This window comes from Glandiceps talaboti, chromosome 2 (genome assembly GCF_964340395.1).
Source record: "Glandiceps talaboti chromosome 2, keGlaTala1.1, whole genome shotgun sequence".
NCBI lineage: Eukaryota > Metazoa > Hemichordata > Enteropneusta > Spengelidae > Glandiceps > Glandiceps talaboti.
The window spans coordinates 21435329-21460655 of record NC_135550.1 but is presented as its reverse complement, the minus strand read 5'-3'; the positions used below and the strand labels follow the sequence as shown (position 1 = coordinate 21460655).

The following is a 25327-nucleotide window of genomic DNA, read 5'->3' as shown; positions in this document are numbered from 1 at the left end:
TGACAGGTGCAAGTAACTGACAATTATTGTATGGCTCCCAGTAAGTGACCTTTGGGGCAAACATGTTTTGTCTGAAGTGAGGGAGTTATATAAACAGTACCTGTATAGTTGATTCCTCCCATACAATGTGTTCCAGATTTCAGATCGACTGAGGTACACTCATAACACAGATGGACAACACACAAACAACCAAAACATGTATACCTACAGTATGTACAAATGTCTGCCAACAAAGGATGTTTGATGGAGAAAGGACACGACTTGCATTCTAATTGTGACACCTTTATTTTCAGGTTGACTAATATAAACATGGCTGAAAAATCTTACAAATCTAAAATGTCACAGTATACTAATATGGAATACTACATTTTCACTGAAAGAAGAAATGAGCTGTTTTGCCTTGATTTACAGATATACAAAAGGAATTAAAACTTCTCGCTGGAATTATATTTTTGCTGAAGAGACAGGCAAAAGTAGCAAAAATAATTTCCAAATGAAAATGGGAATATTTCACAGTATTCAGTTTTGCGTATATTTAGTTCAAGAGTTGTTTTGATTGAATCTACAAATGTGAAAATATTCTAATGATTGGCAAGAAGTATATGTAATTTCAAGATGTGTGTGTGAGAAAAATAAGCATTTTAAGGTACCCTGTTTACCGTCTTCTCAAGTCCAGTATTTGTTTGAATCAAGAACATCTAAACTGGTACATGTCACATTTTGTACATAAACAGATCATAACAACATGTTGGAAATATCTATTCCACTGGAAATTTATCTTCTAATAAGGAGAAACAGATGACTAAAAGGCAAGTGGTCTTAGCAATATTAACAAATTTGCCATTATATACATTAAATATATTTAAATGCTTACATTTTTTTTTCAAAATATTACAAATTTCAGAATAGTTAAAAATTCAGGGACAGCTGTTTTTTAGTCATCAACTTATAGCTCTGGTCGTACTATTACATTGTATAAGATAATAATAGAACCCCTCAACCTTGATGTCTCTGGAAAGTTTTCTTGTGAGTGATACACAAGTGTAGCCAACATGACTATTTTCACAAGCTAAACTACAGCAGAAGACAGTAGGTTGCATCGAGAGCAAAAACAACTGCCATGGCAAGGTTGGAACGTTCCAATATTTAACATGTCTACCAGAGAGTAACAATTTGTATCACATAAAGCAAATGCCATGGTGAACTTGTGACATTTAGAACAATGGAAGCTATGATTTGTTATCAATAACCATATCTCTTGATATGCAAATTACTGTAAGAACAATTTATTCATAAAATATTTACAAAGTCTACTGCTACAAAATGTCCTCTGGTAAGGTTTGTCATTTCTGTAGTTTTATACTTTGTATGGTAAAGAATATTAGTGATACCAGCTTCAAACATGTCAGACATTCAAGTCAAATAAGTTAAACAATTATCCCCTCCAATAGATTCTGTTCAAAATGGGATTGCAATTTTAGCTATATAATACTTGCAAATACCTCCAATATTGTGCAACAGGGTACAAACAGTGCTTAGATCTAATCCATGTGAATTTTGTGAAATTATTATGAATTCTATTTATGTTTTTTATTTATGTATGATTCAGACTAGAAACCAAACATCAGCCATCAAAAGAAATATTATATTGTTAAAATGGTGGTTTACTTATTACAAGTGTGACCCCAGTCACTCAGGAGTTCTAGGCAAGTGGTATTTCACACTTTAACATTTACAAGAGCAGGTTAAGGTAATGTCAATAGATAGTGATCATGTTAAGTCTTTTGAAGTGATGGATGTGTATATCTATACAGGGAGTTCTGTCCTTCATACAGTAATTATTTACAAGAAATTGCCTTCTGATCATTCTGCTGTTCATTTTACTTCCTTCACCCACCTCCATCAAAGATCACCAAGGAGCAGCTTTGCATTAAGAACATTAACTTACTGGAATTTAAATCTTCTCTCACAAACGCACTCAAATCTGCTGAAGCGATTCTTGAAGTAAATCAGCTAACAATACAGCTGATGTAGAGATGCAGGCTTCCACATCATTTGTAACTATATACCCAAATCTACAAGTCCAGTTGAAGAAGCTACACTTTATGTGTACAAGTACGACATGAATGGGCAGACCAGATGGTCAGACAATACATACAAAATTATCATCAAAATAAAAAGATTTTAGCATCTAGACTACAAACACATGGATTAGACCTAGACACTGTTTTACCCTGTTACAACAGGAATGCACCAACCATTTGACAATATTTACAATGTGAAGTACTTGGCCTTGTTGTTCAGCCTCCAATGTATTGACAACACTGAATAATTTGCATAGTTAATTCATCAGCACATACTTCTTTGAAGTTCAAATGGTCTTGTCACCAACTTGCATTGTAACTTGTCTGATTTACGATATCACTAACAATTAAAACAAGTGCAAATATAAAAGGAATATTACAGTAACTGTATGATAACTTACTATTGACTTAGGAATAAGGAGGTACATTGAACTCATCAGAAATTTTGCCAAATAGTCAAAATAACGTATATATTGCAGTTGGAACAATTTGATCACATTTTCACAATAATGAGTGAAACTACAGATTTGAGTTTTTCGTTAACGTACACTGTAGTACTGTATATCATTATGTGATAAGCGTGATTACAACTTTGAACTGGGAATGGAAGACTTTCAACAACCATGCCACCACTGTAAATGTCTTGTCCATGTAAATAAACAATCAATGACAATTTCAGTCAGATGAAACAAATACTACTATATTGTCTCAGTTACGATGAAAGAAAGTGCAGCGCCAATACCAAGACCTAAGGACAAGAACAAGGCCATGATGTTTCCAGCTGTTTCCTTGTGGTCATCTTGTACTTTCCTGAAATGGAACACATATACATGTCTATCAGAAAATAGAGTTCATAAAACATACTTCTGATTACTGTTATTTTTTGTCATGTATACACCAATCACAAATTCAGACATCAATGGAGAATATATTGTTCATTGTTCCAAGAATCAATAGGACAATAAATAACTTTGGAACGGTAAATTGGAAACAGATGTGAAATTTTGATATATCTATTACAGACATTGATCATGCATGTGTAATTATTCAGCGAATGTCTCTCTGAACTGGCAGAATAGACCTGTTGCCGGTTCCAAGATGCATTGCACGTCTCTCCATACAATGCCATGTATTGTGTACGTGCCGAGGGGTTTGCATGCACTACTCAGGGGGATGATTGTCACCTGACTGTACCCTGGGTACACCTGTAAAATCACTGTGTGTCATTGATGGCGTTTAGTCTTTGTTCTATAAAATCACTCAGAGTCATAATCAAAGAGGTCAACAACTGATGAAAATGTTATTTCAAATGTAATATAGACAAAACAAGACTAAATGTAACAACATAAGCGACATTATCTCGTGCAATGCATCTTGGAACTGGATAATCGACTGTAATATGCGAGTAAATTGATGGTACTGGTGGTTGGTATCCTTGGTCCCTGTTCACTATGGGTCTCTTCTGACTGATGGAGATGGGTATCATTGCATGAATGCACAAATCATTGCATGATCAAGGTCCATAGTAGATGGATTGCAAGGTCATGTTCATTTCCAATTTACCTTTCCAAAGTAACTATATTGTACTGTTAATGCAGAGGTCAACTTAAGATACCCTACATGGCCTTTGATATCATTATCAGTCAACACTTTTCTTTGTTGCATCACTGGAAGAAGTACAATATGAACCAACACCCTTAACCCAACCCATCCCAAAAAGTTTGTCAGTGACTAACAAAAGTACAGCCAACCTACAAATGAAATGACGAATACAGATTCACTTACTTAGGTCCATATATCATACAAAGAGTTCCAAGATAGCCATTGGATATAGCAAATACAGCCATGAAGACAATGAAATAGGCATCATTGTTGAACACAACTGGTGTATTATGACCTCTTGGTTCAACATTACACAGTGCAAACAGTGGAAAGAATGCTGTTCTAAGCAGAATGAGAATAGTTAGACCATACCCTGATTCATCTGGCTGTGAAGACACAATGACATAATAAACTAGCATAATGCTACAAGTATTGACAATAGCTGCTATAGTGGCATTAAAATGTCCCTCTGATAGATTAAAATGGATTAAAAATACAGTCAAGGCAAATGGTATGAATTAATCAAACACTTGATCCGTCCGCTTCCCTCCACATTATCAAATATACCGTGTAACTTTCAAAGTATGTATTATCAAACATGTAGGTATGACAGATAGGTTTGCCACATGAAAATCCAACTCCAAACTCTGTAACATATTTCCATTTCTTTACATTACCTTTTCTGTGGCCCTTTCCTCACAAATAAACTGTCAATATGCCTAATTCTGTGATGCATTTACATCATACTGAGTTTCATTTTCTAAATAGTTTGCAAGTTTCTTAATAAAAATATGTCTTCTAGTTTATATTTTTCTGATAGCCTCCAAGACTTACTTACCCATTGAATCCAGCCAGTCAACACTCTACCTATACAATCACCAGTATTGAAGAGTAAAAAACAAGTAACTGGCGTGAAATAACGTGCTGAAACGCAATAAAAAAATATATATCAAGAGCTATATATCATTGCATGGCTTGTAATCATTGCCATAGTTTGGGAGTCAATTCTTATGGCAAGCTTAGAAATAATTTTACCAAATATTCACCATTTTTGACTCCCATGTTAGTCCTTTGCTAAAGTGTGTGACTAAAGCAGTGTAAACATGGCAAATCTTGCAATCAAAGAAATCAATGCATGCAGCAGCACATCTACTACCAATCTGACTAAAATCTAATGCAGTGAATATGGTGCCATTTCTTTCATTTACTGTTGTTCACTTTTGATTTTGTTCTGAGAGTGAGTGCCTTCATCCTCCATCTGACACAATATCATAGGCGTTCACATTCAAATCATGTACTTATGTATAGCCAATCAGAATCTGTCTTTATACAACTGACATTTAAGGATTGAAATTGAAAATACAAGACAATAACAATATTGTTGTTTTTTATAACATCTTTGTCTGCACTCTGCCCTAAACATCTTTTCAAACAGAGCATTCTGAGGTACTGTACCCATGATTTTGGAGGTGTTCCCATTGGTTGAGTAGGTTAATCAATGTGTGAGATTTGAATGTGAACTTCTATGGTATTGGGTCAGACATAGGAAGAACGCACTCACTCATGGAATGAAAAATGAACAAAAGACAAAATACATAAGAAAGAGAGGTAATTAAAGAAATTATGCCATATTCACTACATCAGATTTTAATCACTACATAGGAGTTTAATTTTATACTCTGTTAGCTTGTGTCTTAGGTAAACTCTAGGAACAGTTGTACCTACATCAAAAGTTGTGGTAATCTTAACAATTTTACAATGATATATTTTCAAGCATACAGCCAATTAGTTATTGCTGTTGGTACTTACTTGCCCATACACTTTTAGGATCAGTTGACATAGATTCAACTTTTGAGGTGACTGCTGGGAAACAGCCTAATGACACAGCAAAAACTAATAACACCAATACTGCCATCAACCATATCTATAGGAAAAGTAAATAATTCTATATCAAATACCGATACATTGATGTATGAAAATATAATAACCACAAAAGTATGGCACACATAAAAATATACATATCTAAAGTGTGTGTCTGTAGCAAAAAGCAGTTTTTGTCTAAGGGAGGAAAGTGGGTGAAATTTGTTAAAATCTATGTTGTACATGCTTAAAACATTGTATAGTCTTATTCATTCATGGTGTAATTCATATTTTGAAAGGTACCAAGGCAGTAATTTGTGTATTATGTTTGTATACACATATAAATCACACAGTTTCTTTCATTCAAAGGATGATGTACCTTTTTGAATATCAATCTAAATGGAGGTTTCTTTTTCTTGTTTTCTACAGTGGTATCACTATTGATACTTTCTTCTGAAAAACAAAAAATTCAAAATATGCATATTAGTACACTTCAGAATGCTGTATTAATAGTTGACTTTGGAAACGTACATGTACTTAGCTAGTTTTCAGTCAAACTGTATACAAGTCATTGTCATAGAAGACTTACAAGACTTAAAATTGTGGACTAGACGAATTACAGAATATTTGGGTGTACAAATCTATTTTCATACAAAACTTCAAGTAGAAGATAAACACAGTACATTGTAGTTGTACTTGAACAACTTATTAGTTAACTGTTGCTAAGGGCATGGTTATGGTTGCCATGTTTTTTTTGTGTTCCTATATTCATGTTTTTTTATGTTCCTTTATTCCTGTTCCTGTGATATTATAACATAGAGCTAGGAAATATAGGTACCGGTACTACTTACCTTTAGTTATGTTCATGTAGTATTTATAAAATGGTAATTTAAGTAAAACAGCATAGACAATTATACATAGAAACATAGCAGCCACAGCTGACAAGAAATATCCAAATCCACTACTTTCAGGTTTTGAAGCCGCTGAAAGAACAAAGGAAGGTCATATCATGTATTACATCCAATACATAAAAGTTGTCTGTCCTCAGCAGTGATGTTATTAGTGCCTAGCAGGACATGGCTCAACAGGTTATCTATCTACCAGCTATTTACCTTTCAGTAAATATACTTAACAGCTATGAAGACAGGCAATGACAGGAATTTTTAGTTTTTCCACGGATCTTTGTATGTTGTGTTTAAAGTGACCACATACACAAAGTAGCTATATACCAATATATATACTTCTTGCCTCATAGATTTATACCGCAATCGTCCCATGATCACTGTATGTCAAGTTCAAAGTAAATATGTATATTTCAGTGAACATATGCATGTTATGAAATTGTGACTAGACTTCTAGTTTTGCCTTTGTTTCAACTCGTTTACAAGAGTAAAGTTTTTAAGTTGCTGACAAAAGAATAGTTTTGCACAGCTATGCCCTATAATTGTCAGTCTCGGCTCTGTAACAATTACTTGAATTGAATGAATCAAGGAAGGAAGTGAACGTTTTGTCTGTCACAACCTTTCCAAGCCTTTGTATATGAACACGAGTCATAACAGAGATACCTTCCTAAAATCTCCAAAGAACTTCATCTCATGATGAACCAAACTTAGGGTGACTGCAGCTTAATCTGGGGATCTTTACAATCAATTTTCTCATTGATTTAGTGTATAAGGACTACACTATATATGATTACTACTGACCTGCTATTGCTAGTATATTAGTAAGAGAAGCAAATATTCCAGCAATGGCTTGCCCACTCATTGTTGACTGCATGTACTCAGGTGGCAACACTCCAGCTACTCCAATTAAACTACCTTGAAATAATGCACCAGCAACTAAAAATACAAGCAAAATAAAGTTAAATACAAAATGTTCCTCTGGAATAGATTTCAATAACCTGTGCACTTCCAGAGATGTTATTTTATGACATAGATACTGACATTGAATGGTATATATTCTGTCTGCCAAGCATTGGACACAATACAGCACAGTTGATAGCTTATCATGCTGAAGTCAAGGTAGTTTTATTCTGCCTGGAAATCACCTGTATAACACATACATTACTATAAGACTGCAGTGTTGAGGTAACCAGGGAATCAACCTTATCCCAAATATACTGATATTAGACATATTTGTTGTCTATGTCATAAATATATGTGTACATCTAACCCATTTGTTGTCTATGTCATAACTATATGTGTACATCTAACCCATTTGTTGTCTATGTCATAACTATATGTGTACATCTAACATATTTGTTGTCTATGTCATAACTATATGTGTACATCTAACATATTTGTTGTCTTTGTCATAACTATATGTGTACATCTAACATATTTGTTTGTACATAAAACTACCGGTATTTGGGAAAAGTTAACACACTTTTTATACTTACGATTAATCACAACAACACTGACGAGAGTCACAATGAAAAAGGTCATTTGCCCTGTTGGGGGAAAAAAACAAACCAGCTTAACTGAGATTTTGATACTACTTCATTATATTCTAAACTCAAAGCACAACTTGAATATGTACATGTACCCTCAGTTCTCTGCAATCTATACCATGTGTATATTATGGCATCAATATCAAAGCAGCATTTTGACTTGGCTTGGTGTCCACTGGATGTTTACATTACAGTACATGTCTAAAATGTGTCCAACCTGTTATTGTTCCCTATTTCAGAATGTCTTGTTAAAACTTAGAATACATGGCAGAGAGATATAGAAGCCTGTCATAATGACATTGACTAGGGTACTACATTAATATAAATTTAAAATTACAGCTTCAAATGTTGGGTACAGCAATACTCATACAAAAAATACAGCTCCTAAAACAATTTTGCAAATGACACTAATTGTAATATTTGGTGGACAATCCATACAAAATTAAACTTGACGAGTTTTCAGTTTATGGTGATTTCCTAGAATCAGTGTAGTTATCCATGAATGCAGAACTACTTGTGACAGGCGTATTGGTAATATAAATATACATCTTTATGTAGTAGTTCCTAACTTTATAATAAGTTCCTTCATTAATAAGTTTACTCAGTATATTTCAGTTAAATCACTAAGCCTTCTTCAGTTGTTATTGTATACAATTCAATCAATCACACAAACTTGTCATATGACCACAGGAGGGTGTTGATTAATACCGGTATTTCCATCTCTTCATCCCTGTTAATCCTATTTTCTCCAACTTTTAGTGTTTTTTTGTGCAAACTAATACCATACCTGCCTAGTCGAAAGAGGATTAAGCAGTTGTTGTTTGATCTCGATGGTTTCTTTCATTCAGTGTTTTGATGCAATGATCCAAACATGTGATAACTTTGTTATTCTCAGGGTTACCAATAACAGTAGAAGAAGGTTGAGTGATTTAGCCAAAATATACTAGGTAAATTATTTACACTCTGACTTTGGAATTACATGGACTCCAAATACGAATCCACAGCAAAAACTTGGTTGTATACATATACATTGCACTGTACTTACAAGAATCTGTATCCACAACAACTAAGCAAGTTGTGAAGACAAACATGATAAGTGTAACAATCATCCCAGAAAATATACGTAGATTCAATGATACCCTGAAACAAACAAATAAATAAATAAATAAATAAATAAATAAATACATGCACCCTATAGGGTTTAATTACCAAGGCAATGTCAACAGAATGCTCTCTTCATTCAGGCATTTGGCAAGCATATTGCTGATAGCAATACTCAAATCATGTGTGTGTGCATAAAATTCATTTAACATATCCATTCATCATCGTTTTTGCACTTGTGGATCACTATGCCATACTGGTACAGCAAATTTGGGGCAGGTACGATTTGCATTGTAATATGGCACGGGAAAGAATTTTAACATCCTGCATGTCGACAGCATGATTACAAGACTTGCGAAGATGTCAACTTGACAGAACAATGCAAATAAACAACATGGTGATAACTTTGAATACTTACAGGTGTTTGAGAGCTGTGTTCAGAACTAACATCAAAATATTGGATGACATTGCTGTTACAGAGAAAAAGTTTTCATATGTCTTTCTTAATTCTGTGGTATCCATATTTGTAGTGTTGGTAGTATTGATATATCTGAATTTGTGGTCATAATACTGGAAAAACAAACATAGGAAAGTGATGAAACCATATCAGTCTGTGCATATACAAGGGAAAGATTTCCTTGTCTGTGGTCTGTGCTTAGTGCCTTTCGCACTCAATTCAAGCAATATCAATACTGAGAAATTCAAACATGGATGGTAAATAAAAACATTTCTAAGTATAATTTTCTTCCAATGGCCAGTATTTACATTCTATCAATCATGATCATCTACTATATTAGTAACAAAACAGTTATCTGTTTCACTATGTCCGGGGATAGTGCCAGGTCATATATAAGGGGAGACTCTTTTACATCCAATGTCCAAAGAGTGTATACATGTAGTTAAGTGAGCAATGTTTACATAAAGTTTTGAGATCTTGTGACTCTGGGTACAAATGTACTGATGCATTGTATTCTTCACTGTCAATTACTGAGATGTGCTTGTTCTGAATACACAACAATATGTCACAAAGTCCACTGCTTCTCAAATCATGATGGATGTCTTGTTCTGTGGTAGTGGTGCAATATGTACAGTCACCACATTGATCAAAGTCATGTGAAATATCTGAAGGTCTTCGAAACTACAAGCACAGCAAGCAAAGATATACTACATATAAATACAATTATGGGGTAACAATGTATTACATATTCAGAAAAGACATATGATGTCTGGTGACAAAATATCAGAAGTTTGTTCATGAACTCCTCTGAGGTTTGTTAGAGAGGAGAGTTTGATTTGTGCATACATGTCTTGTTCCATACTTACTTCACTGGCAGTAATAAACATATTCCATGGTAAGAGGCCACCCATACCAAGTAAACCCATTATAATGTACACTGCTCTGAAACTAAACATAAACAGATTTTAAGTTTTGGAAATGTCATATATTGCAACTAGTTGTATCAATATACAGAGTCAATAAATATGATGCCTTGGAGTGAATAATTGCCATAACTTATGTCTAATACTCTTTATGTACGGGAAGTGGTCAATAAGATAAATCAATCTGTTTGGAATGGAAGAGATATGGACAGTGTGGTTAACTGATTTTGATATTATTCTGATTTTGTATTTGGGGTATAGATATATGTGTCAACTATACAGGTAGTGTAGTACTGATACCATGCATCCGTTTAGGATACAATGATGTCATAAGTGCAGCCCTTCATCACCGCTACATAGGCATATCTTTAGGAAGTCTAACGTAGTGAAATTTACTTGAGTAAACTCAGGTGCAAATTTAATGAAATGAGAGTGTACCAATACAGATATATTCTGAATCATGAAATACTAACATTAGGATTACTGCAAAACACAAGAACATTCAATCTCACTTCACAATATTTAACATTTCATAAAGTGTATAAAAAGCCTCTGATTGGGGGAGACAGCAATGGTGAGAAAGGAAGTGGGGCACATGAATCAGTGTGACACAGTCTGAGGATTACTTATATAGCATGTGTTTGTTTCTTTGCCTGTTTGTTTGTATATTATTATCATTATTATTATTTGTTTTCAAATATCACACAATATCTTATCATAGTGGTAGAAGGACTACCTTCATGGTCCTTTGAACTCTGACCTTGAGACAAGATGTCAGTCAGCATTAACAGAAGGACATATCTTAAATGTGATAAATTAACAGAAGGACATAATATGAATGTATGTAGATACTGTTAACAGAGCCTTCCACCTCCATGGTCACCAACAAAGTAGGTGCACCTGTAGATAAAACTGGGCCCAATTTGTAAGACAATGGCATAGAACAAAGTCCCAACTATCAAAGGAACTTACATCACAGACAACTCCCCAATGTTATATTGTCTATACTTTGACTGAGCTGGCCTTGTTCACTAGTAATAGTATCAGACATTAATTTTCTCCACTTTTTGCAAAGGCACGGATTAAAACAAGATATGAAACTGGGCCAAGTATCTCAAATCTTGCATGAATACGTCTACAAATAGTACGCCTTTCTCTATACAAATGAAGCATTGTACACGATAATGAAAGGCTGAAGGCCGACAGTGGCGAATTATTAGTATATTTATTACTCAGCTGTGTCACTTTATAATTATATCAGTCACACATGTGCATGCTAATGTGTGCTACGATACAATAATATAGAACTCTGTAAATCAAAATAATATGTTTCAGATTACACTTACTGATCTTTAGGTATGTCGATTGACCGCGTCATAGACGAAGTTAGTAACTTTGTAGTTGGATCATCACTCCCCACAAAATCCCGATCATCACCATGATAGCTATCGACACTATTCATCAAACCATTCCCGTTTCCATACGTTTGTTTATGTGAACCCATTTCGTCGTCTGGTATTCACACGCGGGAAATTATGGACAAATCTAAAATATTGAGTCTTAGAGTAGTCAAAGCCGTTCCATCAATTCAAACATGGTGCATTGGTAGAAGTAATACTTCAAAGTTGGAGAGTGGACTTCCCGATTCGTGATTTCACACTTTCTGAATGCAATGGAGGAAGTATCACATGATCCACATGACCTGGGTTCAGTGACCTACAGACATGCACATGGGACACTACGCCCTCTATGTCGAAACATACTTCCTTTTGAAAAGTGCCTTTTTTGACTTCTAAAGACAATTAGATGGCAAACTGATATTAGAGAGATTAAACAGAGCTTATGAGAACAAGCCGATGACAAATTTTGTACCTGTAAATTCCATTCTCACTTTTGCTCTCAGCTTTCTTTTTATACTTATTTTGTCCCCAAGTACTCTTCTCACTGTACTGAGTAATTTCATCAATATTTCCAATTTTCAGGCCCGTTTTTAGATACTTTTCCTTTAAAATTTGTTGGATGTGCTTGGATAAATGTCACACATGGTGTTCTGGCACAGGTTCCACAACATCTATCTATAAATTTTATTTTAAGCCATTAAGGCATACAATGATGTTGTCGAGGCAATCACTTCACTCTCACCCTCTCACACACATTTTACCATATTAAATCAAATGTTCATTGTAGATCACTTGTGTACATGGTGTATGGTCGTATCCATTGTATAGTTTTCGCCCATTGGGGGCGCTATATACAGTGTCGTCGTCACGATTATTACTACCCCCCCCCCCTCTCTTACACAAACAACAACCTAGATGTTTTGCAATACGATTCAATGTAGCAATTCAAGCTACAACTATACAACCCAACATTGGTATGTAAATTCGTCAAACATGACAGCTGCACATTTGACACTCTGATTTGACAATACAATAATTACAAATGGAAACAAAATGTTAGCTTCATGTGTTTTATTCCTTGTGAAGTAAAGACACAAAATCACTGTCACACATGAGAACTGTATCATATATAGTTACCATACCAGTTTCCTTTTTTTTAATCTTTTACAAAAACCTGTCTCTGTTACTTTAATAGTGTTTAAAAAATTCCAGATGAATTACTGGGGTTCTATTCTGATTCATCTCAAAAGAAAACATCATGATTTTTTTCAGAGTTTGGCAAATTAAAGTATCACTATACATTGTTTTCTTCTCCTTACAAAGATTCTCTTTCTATATTTACCTTATATGTATAAATAATCATCAAAAGTTTATCATATACCTTTTTCTTTTGGGTTGTTTGGCTTCTAAAACCTTTGCAACTGGTACTGTTCACACACTGTGTGGTCTGTTATACCCTATACTTTCCCTGGCATAATCTAAATCATACATACTTATACTACCAGTCTTTAACATTTCTTACAACTTACAACTTACAAAGTGTACAGAGATGCAAATGTAAGGAATCCTGTATGGCCTGTTGTTTCCTTGGGTAGTATTCCACATCTAGCAGTAAATCCAGGAGGTAATTTCCGACCTTTGACCTCGTGATCGGAATCTATTTTTTTGGTTTTACAAGTTGAATCACTACTTTGTGTAACACTGTCACTTTCTTCATTGTATTTTCTTTTAGCTGCTATCTTTTCACCTGACTCAGTTTCATGGTTAGTGTCTTCTACTACTGTTTTATCTGTTTTCCCATCAGGCTGTGTTCCTACTGTAGTTTCTTCTGGTCCCATGTCCACTGTAGGTAACTGTATCGTTTTCACGTCATAATTCCTGGCTATGCACTCAATAGTTGTGATTTCCACAAAACCACAACTTCTCATCTTGTCACAGGTTTTTTGCACTTGTTCAATACATGGTGAGAAAGAACATAGTCTGCCACCTACAACAAACATAAACACGGTTGACTTCAAAATTTCATATCATTTCATAAAATTATCATATTTTATCAAATTATGTTGAGACTTTCAAAGCTGATGTCAATGTATGAATGGTCAGTGGAAGTTAATGTCTAAGTATAATTTGTATATGCAATACTCCATATATTAGCGAGCAGAAAGACAAAAGATTGTATATCTTGGCCACTAGGGGTGCTATCAACACATCAGGGCACCCTAACACTACTTATGTGAAAATGGTTGCAGAGTTGGTAACCAAAATATTGTGTACTGTCAGTTCACCAAGTAAACCATTGTCAGCAGAATTAGTCTTTATTTGATATGACTTACATCTGGGATGGTGTGAGATTTGTACTCTCTAAATCAATGCCATCTTACCTTTGGTCTACAAGGCACACCTGGAGGACACTGGGCCGCCAAGCTTTATATATGATAACAACTCTGTATTGGATAAAGTATCTAGCAATCATTTTATCACTGTAGTGCGTACTCTAACATCCCTAACTGCCATAATGTTATCATAATTGTCTGCTTTGGACTGGATAAAGCTTCTAATAATCATTTTATCAATGCAGCACCACAGACAGTCTATGGTGGCATATACTCTAACGTCCCTAACCTTTATGTCATATCACACTTGTTGTAAAAAAAATGGGCTAGAGTACACAAAGATTCAAGATCCATTGATGATTATGACTTTACAACATATATGTCTCTGACTCAGTGTTCCTCAGTCAGTCTTACTGTCTACATAGCATTGCCATTCATTGTACCAAGAGTTTTAAAATATCTTTTCCCTTTAAAAAAAAAAATTATTTAAAGAGAGATAAATTACAGCAACATAAGTGCAAAAGTAATACTTGGCACCATTTGGAACACCCAAAACAAGTAGAAAAAAAAAGGTACAGTGTGGAGGTTGCGAAAAAAATTCACTCATTGTACCAACTTACTCTTTAGTGGAGTTACAATGTAAATCAATGCAACTAATCACTGTCAATACAGGTGTACAGTAGTTATGTTATGTACAGATTTTTCTAAGAAAACACTGGAAAATGATGACTGTTGTTTGTATTTTTAAAGACCACAATAAGAAAATACGATTGGATATGCTTTATCAGTTGGACCCTTTACATTCACTTCCCAAGAAAGCCCGCTGTGAACATAGCTGTACTTTAATGGATGTACATGATGTACATACACAGTTTTACAGTTGTTTCTTGTCTGAACATTTTATAAACACTTAATAAATGATACAGAGTTGCTGATTTCTAATGTTTTTGCTCAAAGATTTTTTTTTTTGCTTTCAGTCTAAATGGTCTGTACAACACAACATAATACATCTAGATCAGACTAGATAGAACACAAGTGCTGTAGGCATATGGAATGATTGGTATGTACTATAAACTCTCTATACGATGTGCTTATACTGTACATTAAATGCTTGGTTTTACGACTTACTTTTCAGTACATAAATATGAACGAAAACATAATATCTACTTTACAATTAAAGATAAGAATGTGGGGTGATTGCAATGTAGATGTTTTCTCCACCGACTATGATTGCACTCAAGGGTACTACACTGACCACATGTTTTTATCTGTTAGGTACACTTTGAACTCATTAAACCAAATGTGTGTCCATGTTAACAGACTGACTATCAAAGAATCAGCATTGTGTTTTGACCAAAATCCCATCTTTACTTCCACATTGCATATCATCAATCAGGTAGAAGTTTGTCTTGAATAATATAGGCATTTCCATCAACATCAAAAACAGGTATTACACAGAACTATCTAACCAATTAGCTTTTTTCAATCAAACTATCGGATTATTTGACCCACAATCAATCAGGTTATACTATCTTGAACGTTCTTTTTTATCTTGACATCCCTAAGGAGGAAGATCAATAGTTCAATGTTAGATAAAAAACTTAAATTCTTTTACTTTCGGGGTAGTGGTGGACCATTTTAATTATCACTCATCCCATTTAAATGATTTTACTTCTAATGGAATTTGTTTTGTACTCTAAATACAATATATCAAAAAATATGTCATCAAATTGAGAAATGAAAGAATTTTCGCCACTGTAAATGCATGGTACTAAAATACAGTGAAGTGTCAATAAAAGAGCTTTTTTTCCCTCACTGCATACTGGCTTTGTATCCATAGCACTACATACTACAACATACTGGTTTATATTCATAGCATTACATACTACTACATACTGATTTGAAATTGATTGTGCTGTCTGAACCAATTTTCAATTTTGGCCAATTAAGTTAGAAGAGGAGGGGGGTCTGAGGTCTAACTAAAAGAATTTAATTTTTTATCCTACATTGAACTATTGATCTTGCCCCTAATACATCTTCATCTCACAAACATCACACAGAAAATAAAATTTTAAAGACCTAATTTGCATATTATTTCCCATCTAGACACGTAATGTGGTTAAATCTAACTATAAAATTTTAGCATGAATCCTGTAAAATGGTACTATTTCATTTCATTGATGCCAATACGTGAGTAGGGTGCTACATGTATATGGAATGACATTCATTTGTAGATAGCTATACCCCATCTGGTGTAACACTACATATGGACATGTATGAAATAATACATACAGAACTGTAACTTTAGACTCTATATTGCATGTCACACAGTGTGTCCTCTAAGCCACTGACTGATGCACACAATTTCTAGTGTCTCTATCAAAATTTCGTGTTCCCCTATCTTTTACTACATGTATGTGGTGACTCACAAGATCAAGAAATGCCAGTTTTCTCATTTTGACTCGCAGCAACACAATTTGGCTATCATTTATAGAGGGCACACTGCATGTCACATCAGATTGAACTCTCACCTGGTGCTTTGAGTGCTTGTTTGGCTGTTTCTATGACATCATAAGGACAAGGTAAATCAAGGAAGACTGCATCAGCTATGTGATCTAGACCAAAACCATCCTGTGAAATGATAGATGAAGAAAATACATGTACATAGACAACATCACCACTTGAATATATGTATCAATAGTTGTATGCTGTTAATATTTTATGTATGAGTGATGAGCAGAAATTAATCACAGCCATATTTTCCACTTTTTTAGAAATATTTCTTTGCTATGACTGCATATAAATGTTCTGCCTAGGAAGATTTACATTTGTTTTCATTGCAATCAATGTTGGGACCATAATTCAACATTGCAAATATAGATATGAAATATTCACGTACTGAGTATATAATACCATGAACTGTCACCTAGTGTAAAAGTTACATTTATACATTGCACATATCTTTCATTCTATTAAGACTATTATGTCTACTACTCTATATGTATTACCTTGCACACATCCCTGCATTCTACAGTGACTAAGTCTCCAACTCCATGGATATCAAACTCTTCTCTTGCTTTTTCAACTCGTTGATTGTGATAATCAAAGGAATAGAGGTGACCATTTGGAGCTATTGTTCGAATCAGAGCATGGGATAGAGATCCACTTCCAGTGCCTATTGAAAACCCAGATCAAAATATTTATACCAATATCTAGTAACATATATTACTTAATCGATAAAATAGAGAAAATATCATTGTATACTTGTACATGTATATTTTTGCATGTCATACCTCTCAGTATCAAAACAGTAAACGGTTCATGCATATATTCGGAACAGGTAGCCCATGGGGGTCAGCTATGAAACGGTGATGCAAAGCCCAGGGTTAGTCGAATCTCCACTAAAACTACTATAATACACGTACAATTACTGAAATTTAACTAGCAAATTACAGTCTACCATCTTTGAAACAAATGAATATATCCATCGCCCTTTTGTAATAAAACTTGGCGAATCTCATAAGGTGAACAGATTACACTAACCTAGACCATGTGGTGGTGATATGTGGATGGTAGGCTGGTAGCCTGAATGAGAATGAATGGGTACTCTTAGGTAGGTTTTATTTGTCAATGAATAGATTTGGTAACAAGGACAAAATAGTTGACAAAACAACTACTTGAGTGGTAGACCTGATTATTTTTTTTCAAAATTATTGTCTAGTATTAAATTGATTTTACTGGCACAAAAGAAGAGATTCAGTTGAGGTTTACTATACGAAAAGTCAAATTTACCCACCTTTACCCAACCTTAATCCTACCTGTGACCCACCTAACTACCATCTCTGTCAAGGGGTAGTATGAGACAAAATGACACTTTTGACTGTCCACAGCCCCCTCAGGGGAGAGGTCACTGGGGGTGAATTAAGTCAAAGGTGTAACTTCGTCTCATACTCACCACATTTACACACCCTCTGCTAAAGATTTTATTTTCTGAGAAACGTCATAGTATGACAGTGTACACATGTGGAAAGACATGGTCAAATATGACTTTTCGTATAGTGAACTAAAATGGTCGACTCTAGTGAAAGTTACAGCTGGTTAAAAATACACCAAACTCAACTTTAACAGAACAGAAGAACAATAAGTTCCAAAGCAATATCATGTTTGGTAGCGCAGAATTTTTCTTTCGACAAGGCGTGAAGGAACAGCAATCTAAAGTTTTGCCTTTACTGAAGACATTCAGTTTACATCTGATATAAACATATTTTTGATCAATAGCATAGCATCAATTGAATGGTTACTATACAAAGTTATGTATTCAAGTGAATAGACCCAATTATTTTTATTCAAAACTACTGTCTAGTCTCTCACTCACACCATTATGTCGTATGCATTGTCTACGTTTCTACTAGTATAGCTATTTGGTTGGAGTGACATGTCAATTCAAGGGAACAACATGAATAGACGTGTTCTCCGCTGTTACATTTGATTACGTTATTTCATCGAAATTCTAAAATAAAACAGGATAAAGGACAATGTAGTATCAAATAAAGATGATAAATTCAGTATCTGAAGAATTTTGACACCATTGCAAAGTGGGAAATTGATGAGCACTCATGAAATGCCTTTAACAATGATTCATTTACTTTTTAACATGATATTTCTACAGAACATAGAGGGCCGAGGGAGAACTGCATTCAGAACAAATAACAAAAACGTTCTAAAGTAGCTGCCATATTGACTTTTTCCATTGCTTTAGAAAGTATCCCAATTGGTCAAAAGTGGGGGTAAAACATTCTGAAGGTTTCTAAAGATGTTTTACTGAGTGATGTTTCTTTTCTATCTAATATTTGCAAGAGGTCCAATTTATGTAACTTGTATGCTAATATTGAGATGTAAAATTTCAAATTTTGTGTCGACCTAAACTTGGACTCTATATCCTGTGTAGAATGTACCTGTCAATGATTCAACACTACATGTGTAGATACGTATTAAAACCAGATGCCAAATCTGGAAAGGAATATATTAATGTGTGTATGTACACTTGATAAAAAGCGATTTCTGTTGTGTGGATTTCAAAATCCGTTCAAGAGATTTCTGATCACAGGCGTTTCTATATAACTCCTGCAATGGTACCGGTAGTATATCCAAATATTGCTTTCTAATACAGAGTCAAAATCATTTACGTTGTATGTATACATATAATGGGAATATTGATTAACGATCAGTATATGCAGTTGTCATGGGGAGGGTCATGTTTTACACAATGGGACAAAGGGGAGGGTCACTTTTTACGAATGGAGAATGGGGGAGGGTCATGTTTTCTTAACAGACCATGTGTGATTTCCTCCGCCCCCCCCCCCCCCCCCCCCCCTGTAAATACTGAAGGCTCCCTAAACCAACCAGAGTATTCATAGTAACTGAAATAATTCATGGTTGGCATACATTTTTGAAAGAATAGCAATCAGCAACATAAAACAACACAGGAAATCAAATAAATCGGAAGCATCATACATAATATGCAAATAATATCAAAATAAAGAAGCCAGAATTTAATATTGTGAATAAAATGCAAAATTATACAACAGTCTACAAGTTTATAGTCTACAGGATGCCCATAAGTACATTTATACAGATATAAAGCAATCGTACAGTTCACATATTTTAATTTGCCATCAATATACAGAAAAACCATGATTTTACATAATTTATGAAATTGCTGCAAAAATTACCCTTAATATTGAAATAAAAATTGCCAACTTATATTTTTTAATTGCTCAGATGATGGGGAACACAATGATATATGTTGGCAAAAATTAACCTGAATTTCACACGAAACCCAAAAATCTGCCATATGCCCCCGCACTATTGACAAATACCTCTGTGGGAAAGTTTTTAGTTGGGCAAGATGATGAACTGCATGCAGAACTGTTGGTAAGAATTTCATTGAGCCAGATGATAAAATGTAGCAGTGTTAGTGAGATTTTTGTTGAACCAGATGATAAAATGTAGCAGTTACCAACAAATAATTGTTGTCACAGTGAAACTTCTTTCACAATTTCCCTTTAAAAAAATTACGACCCATTATTGAGCAGTTAAATGAAATGACATTCTGAAGGTTGAAGGTTGGCTCATCAAAATAAAATCAATCATACGGGTACTAGTTCTCCCTCATTGTACTGAACTTTTTTAACTCAGCTGAGCTAATAGCAAACAGTACACTAAATCACTTGGTTTTTTACAGACTTGCACTCTTCATAAATAGTTGATGTAACATGAATGGAACCAACAGAGTCAATATTAAACTAGTTATATAGTCATATTTTGGCAAAATACAGGGTTGTAGGTTTGCATTCCACACATTCCATAGACCTTCAAAATGACTGGCAGTACATGCAATCAATTTCTGACATTTATAGTAGTTAAAAAACATGATAGTTTCATGAAATTTGCTTCAGCTTTTGTTAAATGTTTTTGCCATATCTAGCAGCTTGTTTGTCGTCACAAAAATTAATATGTGATAGTGTAGACACTGTTGACATTGATGTTTAGCTATCACTTTCACCATATCAGTATTGATGCCATCTAGCTAATTAATTCTGGGGTGCATCTGAGCAATGAATTCCACAGAGTTTCCTCATCCACATGATTGCACTCAGATTAGTTACTAGGCTACATGACAGCTGATACACTCAAAGGTCACAGTGTGCAAGTGTTCAAACACATCAAAGCACTGCTTAAATGCTTAGCCAGTTTGAAAGGGCTTTGGGAAAGTGTGACATGCTCAGAATGCTCTCATGAAACTGCCATTTTATCGACAACATCATTGTAGTATTAAATTCTCTGAAATTCTCCTAATGATGAGATTTTGGTAATATGATAGCCCACAAAATTGGCTTAATAAATAATAATATGGTGTTTGTCAAGCCAGTATGTCAGGTCAGATGGGCAAGTCTCTGGGCTAGTAACATGAAATCTATAGCGATTACTTAAAGGAAGGAATAGGAAATTTTGACAATGGTTAAGATTTGAAAACAATATTTTTGTCAATGACAGTGTTGTAGGATAACAGAGAACATTTGGATATGACTGTTGATGGTTTCAAATGAATCCCTATACACATGAATGCACAAAATCTGGAAAATGTTTATTCAATCTCTACGCATGTTTATTCTGCAATCAAGCATCACTATCATAACATTTAGTCTTGAGGCTATTCATGGCTTCAACGGTCTATCTTAACCCCAACACTACATAACATTGTGCCCACTGAAATGTCCCTGTAATGTCACACACTGCTGCATTGTGACTGAAATGTCCTGGTGGTGTCATACATGTGTACACTGTCATACTATGATGTTTCTCAGAAAATAAAAGCGAAAACGTTTCCTTTCTAATTAGCAGATAACAAGGTGTGTTTACAGTCAAATATTTCATACTATTTGTATTTTATTTCCTGCAACTGGAACACATGGCTCAGCTTGTCAAAGGTCACAGGTCACGGGTACAAACTTCAAGTTCAGAAGTGTTTCCACTTCCCAGAGTGCAAGTTTGTACCGTTACTTTACTACATTGTAATTAGACTATGTATGGCATGTAGAGTACAAACTTCTGTACTCAATCTGTGGATTTGGTGAGTTAATTGTAAATCATCCTATATGTTTATCGGGCACATTCACTGAGGAAGAAATCATTCCCCTTAAACCACATTGTTTGAATTCCACTGTCATGGATTACTATTATCCGTTTTACGTAAGAAACCAACACACCATGAGATCCATCTATCCTATCAGTAGAAATATCACATTCTTCTGGTCAGGACCAATTTTTTCAATAGCTCTGCTAAACAACTTTTTTTTTACATCCGTATTTCAATCTAATCTGACATGGACCATTAAAGGCCAGGGTTTCAATCTCAGGTATATACTGGTATTAGTGTTATATTAGATAAGGATTATTCTTTTGTTCTGGACTAACATCACATATATCGTTTTTCACATTAATTTATTTATTTTTTGATAATAAAATCAATTTCAATTTCAATTTCAATATTATTAATCCTGATCTTAAGTGGGCCTTTAAAGGGACATGAGCCAACTTTAGACATTATACTTATCTAAATATTAAATACATACATGTACATAAAACTCATTTAGTATCATATTTATCATGATTTGTGCCTTGGAATGGTGATAAAATCTACATATAATATAACATCAAAAGATTTACCCATGTGATTCTCTCTCCAATCCTGCTGGCAATGACCAATTTTGGGTGCATGAAAATATTACATGACCCTATGCTATAGAGATCTCATATTTGCCAGTGACAATTGAACATGTGCTATGAAATATGTAATTTTTCACATGAAACAAAATTTACACAGAAACATTGTAAGGACTGGCCTGTACGTTCCTCTAGCTCTTAACAGTGAATATACATGTACTTGATTATAAGCCTGAATATCTGAATGTGAACACCTAAAGACTGGGGTACTGTTGTATAACCTAACTTCATACCAGTTAGCAGAGAAAACAGGTGCTACAAGCTAAAATTGGCCATTTGCTCAATATATCATTCATGACAATGCAAGCTACAATGTCAACCTCCTGAAGAGCACACAAAATTTTATCTTATTAGTGGCCGCAACTAAAAGGGGGCCTTGAGATTTTTGTCTCAAAAATCCAAGGAATGTTCAGCTGGAAATCAAATAAACCTTACCAGAGTTCCAAAATCAAATTTGATTTGGGTTCCTTCACTCCAACATCTATGCTTCAAGTAGGGCAATATACGCTAGAAATCACATCCTCTGTCGGATATGGAATGCTAATTTGTTGAATTGTCACCACAAGAGCAGCACCTTGGGCCCTAGTGTTCAAGAAGCAGGAGGAAACTGGAGTACCTGGGGAAATCCTGCATTGTTCGGCAGGGTCAAACTGAGCATCACCCTTCTTGCATACAGAACTGGTTAAATTTTAAATCAAACCCAGCCGACACCTGGTGGGTTCAAACCCAGGCTGCAGAGGTAAGAGGTGTATGAGCTAACCACTCGGCTGTCGACAACCCAAACCCTATTGTAATCATTCACACTTTGCATTCATTTTTGTCACCCTATAAAATGGAAGAGCACTCCCTCGTAAAAATAGAATGGTCCTTGTCACAATGGGAAGATTTAGATCAACACCAGATCTGGTGCCATGGTTACATATCCCAGCAAGAAAGATGATTAGTGGGTTTGAGACTACCTGTATGTGTCCCTGTGGCTATAAAGTGGAATGCTACTCAAGGAAATAAAGGCATTTTTGTACATTTTGGGTTTTGCAGAGTTATTTTATGGCTTTACATCACTTACATTATCATGTGTGATTGTTGAGATAAAAAATAAGTTGACTATTGTTCCTCATTCATTGTTCATTCCTTGCATTGTCGAGAGTCAGCAGAACTGATTATGCATACACAGCAGTACATACATTGTATGTAGCAGTTTTATTTGAAGGTAATAATAAATGTAAGTAAAGCACTGAACTATGAAAGAGGAACACATTTCATTTCAGTGTTTTGTGGGGCAATGGCACAACAATATTACTCTCCTGAACCCCAAGTTTATAAAAAATGCCTTAATTTCCTAGAGTGGCATTCCCCTTAAATATACAAATGTACATTTATTATTCATTTTTATTCAAGAATTTTTATTCACACGACATGACTGTATTAGTGGTGTATATAAAAACATCAAGATTCAACTGTCTCACCATGGAGGTAGGAAAGATGCCCCCTTCCATGCATTGAATCATCATGGAGGTAGGAAAGACACCCCCTCCCCTAGCTCTGGATGTATATGCTACAAGGATTGACACATCTTCCCTTTCCGCTATGCTTCTTCCCTATCTCATAGCGGGATTGTGAACAAATTTCATGTGCATGGATTTTCGGAATAAAACCAACCCATACGCTTGCTAATGACTATAAAAAGTACAGAAAACAACTGTAGATCATTAAATGCAACCTACGTCTTGTCTATTCTGTCATTTCTTGTCAAACTTCTTGTCAAGCCGCAAAACGTGCGACAAGACAGCTGCTTAAACGTGTACAAGGCTGTGCTCATATATTGAGTTAATCTGTTTGCATGACTTACCGTTATCCGTTTTGTGGCGTGAGTGAACATGAGGCAAGAATTGACAGAATAGACAAGATGTAGGTTGAATTTAGTGATTAAAAGTTCATTTCTGTATTTTATATAGTCATTAGCAAGGGTATGGGTGGTTTTTATTCCGAAAATACGTGCGAATTAAATCTTGTTGTTTGAAATTGGGAAGAACCATAGCATAGAGGGAAGACGTGTCGATCCTCGTAGTATATACAATGTACATCCAGAGCTACCCCTCCCTAACTCCATCCATAGTCTCGCTGTAGATTTGGTAAAGAAGTCCCCCCCCCCCCATCCATAATATCTCACAATGGAGGTAGAACTGGGAAAGATTAACTTCCATAATCTCACCATGAAGGTGGAAAGACAAACACCCCCCACCCCCACCCCACCATCCCCACCCCCGCAGTACATCGTATAAATATAGGAAGTTGTACTGTACTAGTGTACATGATGTAGAAAGACTAACCTGATTCACATGCCACACTTCCTGGTTTCAGGTCCAGTTGTAATGTAATCATACTGATATCAATACTGTACACAATCTGTGTTCTATGTGGTAGTGTAATGGTCCACAATTCAGGAGTAGGGTGCAGTACATGTAGCCATCCTTTCCCTCCAACACACGTGACTTTACTTCCATACTTTCTCCCGATCAAATCTGAGTGGCGAACAGCTCCATACTTAGTCTGATGGGTACTGCCGCCTTTGACCCTAAGAGTTAAAGTGTCGTCAACTCCAAGGTACAAAATGACTGTGTCTTCCTCTTTTATCTTGTCTGAATAATTTATAAAACTCATCTTGATATATACCAAATGAAAATGTTGAAACTTCGGAGGGAAATGTGCACTCAACTGTACGGCGCCATCTTGGTCATGTTCGCTTACTCTTTTACGTTAGCCGGAAGATGCGTCGCAAAGTTTGGCGTTCTATGCATTACGACATACATATTGATTATGGTGGTAGTGTTC

The 25327-nt window shown here is 35.1% G+C and overlaps 2 protein-coding genes across 2 annotated transcripts; both read right to left on the bottom strand.

Annotated features, from left to right (window-relative positions):
• Positions 1-320: 320 nt before the first annotated feature.
• On the bottom strand, positions 321-12137 carry LOC144450385 (equilibrative nucleoside transporter 1-like). The gene is made up of 12 exons (XM_078140989.1): positions 11823-12137; positions 10420-10501; positions 9515-9666; positions 9041-9135; positions 7945-7995; positions 7250-7384; positions 6398-6529; positions 5926-5999; positions 5496-5610; positions 4525-4610; positions 3870-4072; positions 321-2894 (listed from the first exon to the last, which is right to left on the bottom strand). The coding sequence occupies exons 1-12, from the start codon at positions 11978-11980 to the stop codon at positions 2783-2785; spliced, it is 1395 nt and encodes a 464-aa protein (XP_077997115.1). The 5' UTR covers positions 11981-12137; the 3' UTR covers positions 321-2782.
• An 848-nt stretch (positions 12138-12985) lies between these two features.
• On the bottom strand, positions 12986-25226 carry LOC144453367 (tRNA (adenine(58)-N(1))-methyltransferase catalytic subunit TRMT61A-like). The gene is made up of 4 exons (XM_078144644.1): positions 24826-25226; positions 17218-17384; positions 16741-16840; positions 12986-13863 (listed from the first exon to the last, which is right to left on the bottom strand). Exons 1-4 carry the CDS (start codon positions 25154-25156, stop codon positions 13409-13411), a joined length of 1053 nt encoding a protein of 350 aa, XP_078000770.1. The 5' UTR covers positions 25157-25226; the 3' UTR covers positions 12986-13408.
• Positions 25227-25327: the final 101 nt, after the last annotated feature.

Coding starts and splice junctions, on each gene's coding strand:
- LOC144450385 (XM_078140989.1), bottom strand. CDS start 11,980: ATGGGTTCACATAAACAAACGTATGGAAACGGGAATGGTTTGATGAAT. Junction 5,611..5,925: donor TTAGATTGATATTCAAAAAG/GTACATCATCCT, acceptor CTTTTCCTATAG/ATATGGTTGATGGCAGTATT. Junction 4,611..5,495: donor TCCTAAAAGTGTATGGGCAA/GTAAGTACCAAC, acceptor ATTGCGTTTCAG/CACGTTATTTCACGCCAGTT.
- LOC144453367 (XM_078144644.1), bottom strand. CDS start 25,156: ATGAGTTTTATAAATTATTCAGACAAGATAAAAGAGGAAGACACAGTC. Junction 17,385..24,825: donor AAGTGTGGCATGTGAATCAG/GTTAGTCTTTCT, acceptor GGTTTTCAATAG/GCACTGGAAGTGGATCTCTA. Junction 13,864..16,740: donor ACAAGCACTCAAAGCACCAG/GTGAGAGTTCAA, acceptor TGTTTGTTGTAG/GTGGCAGACTATGTTCTTTC.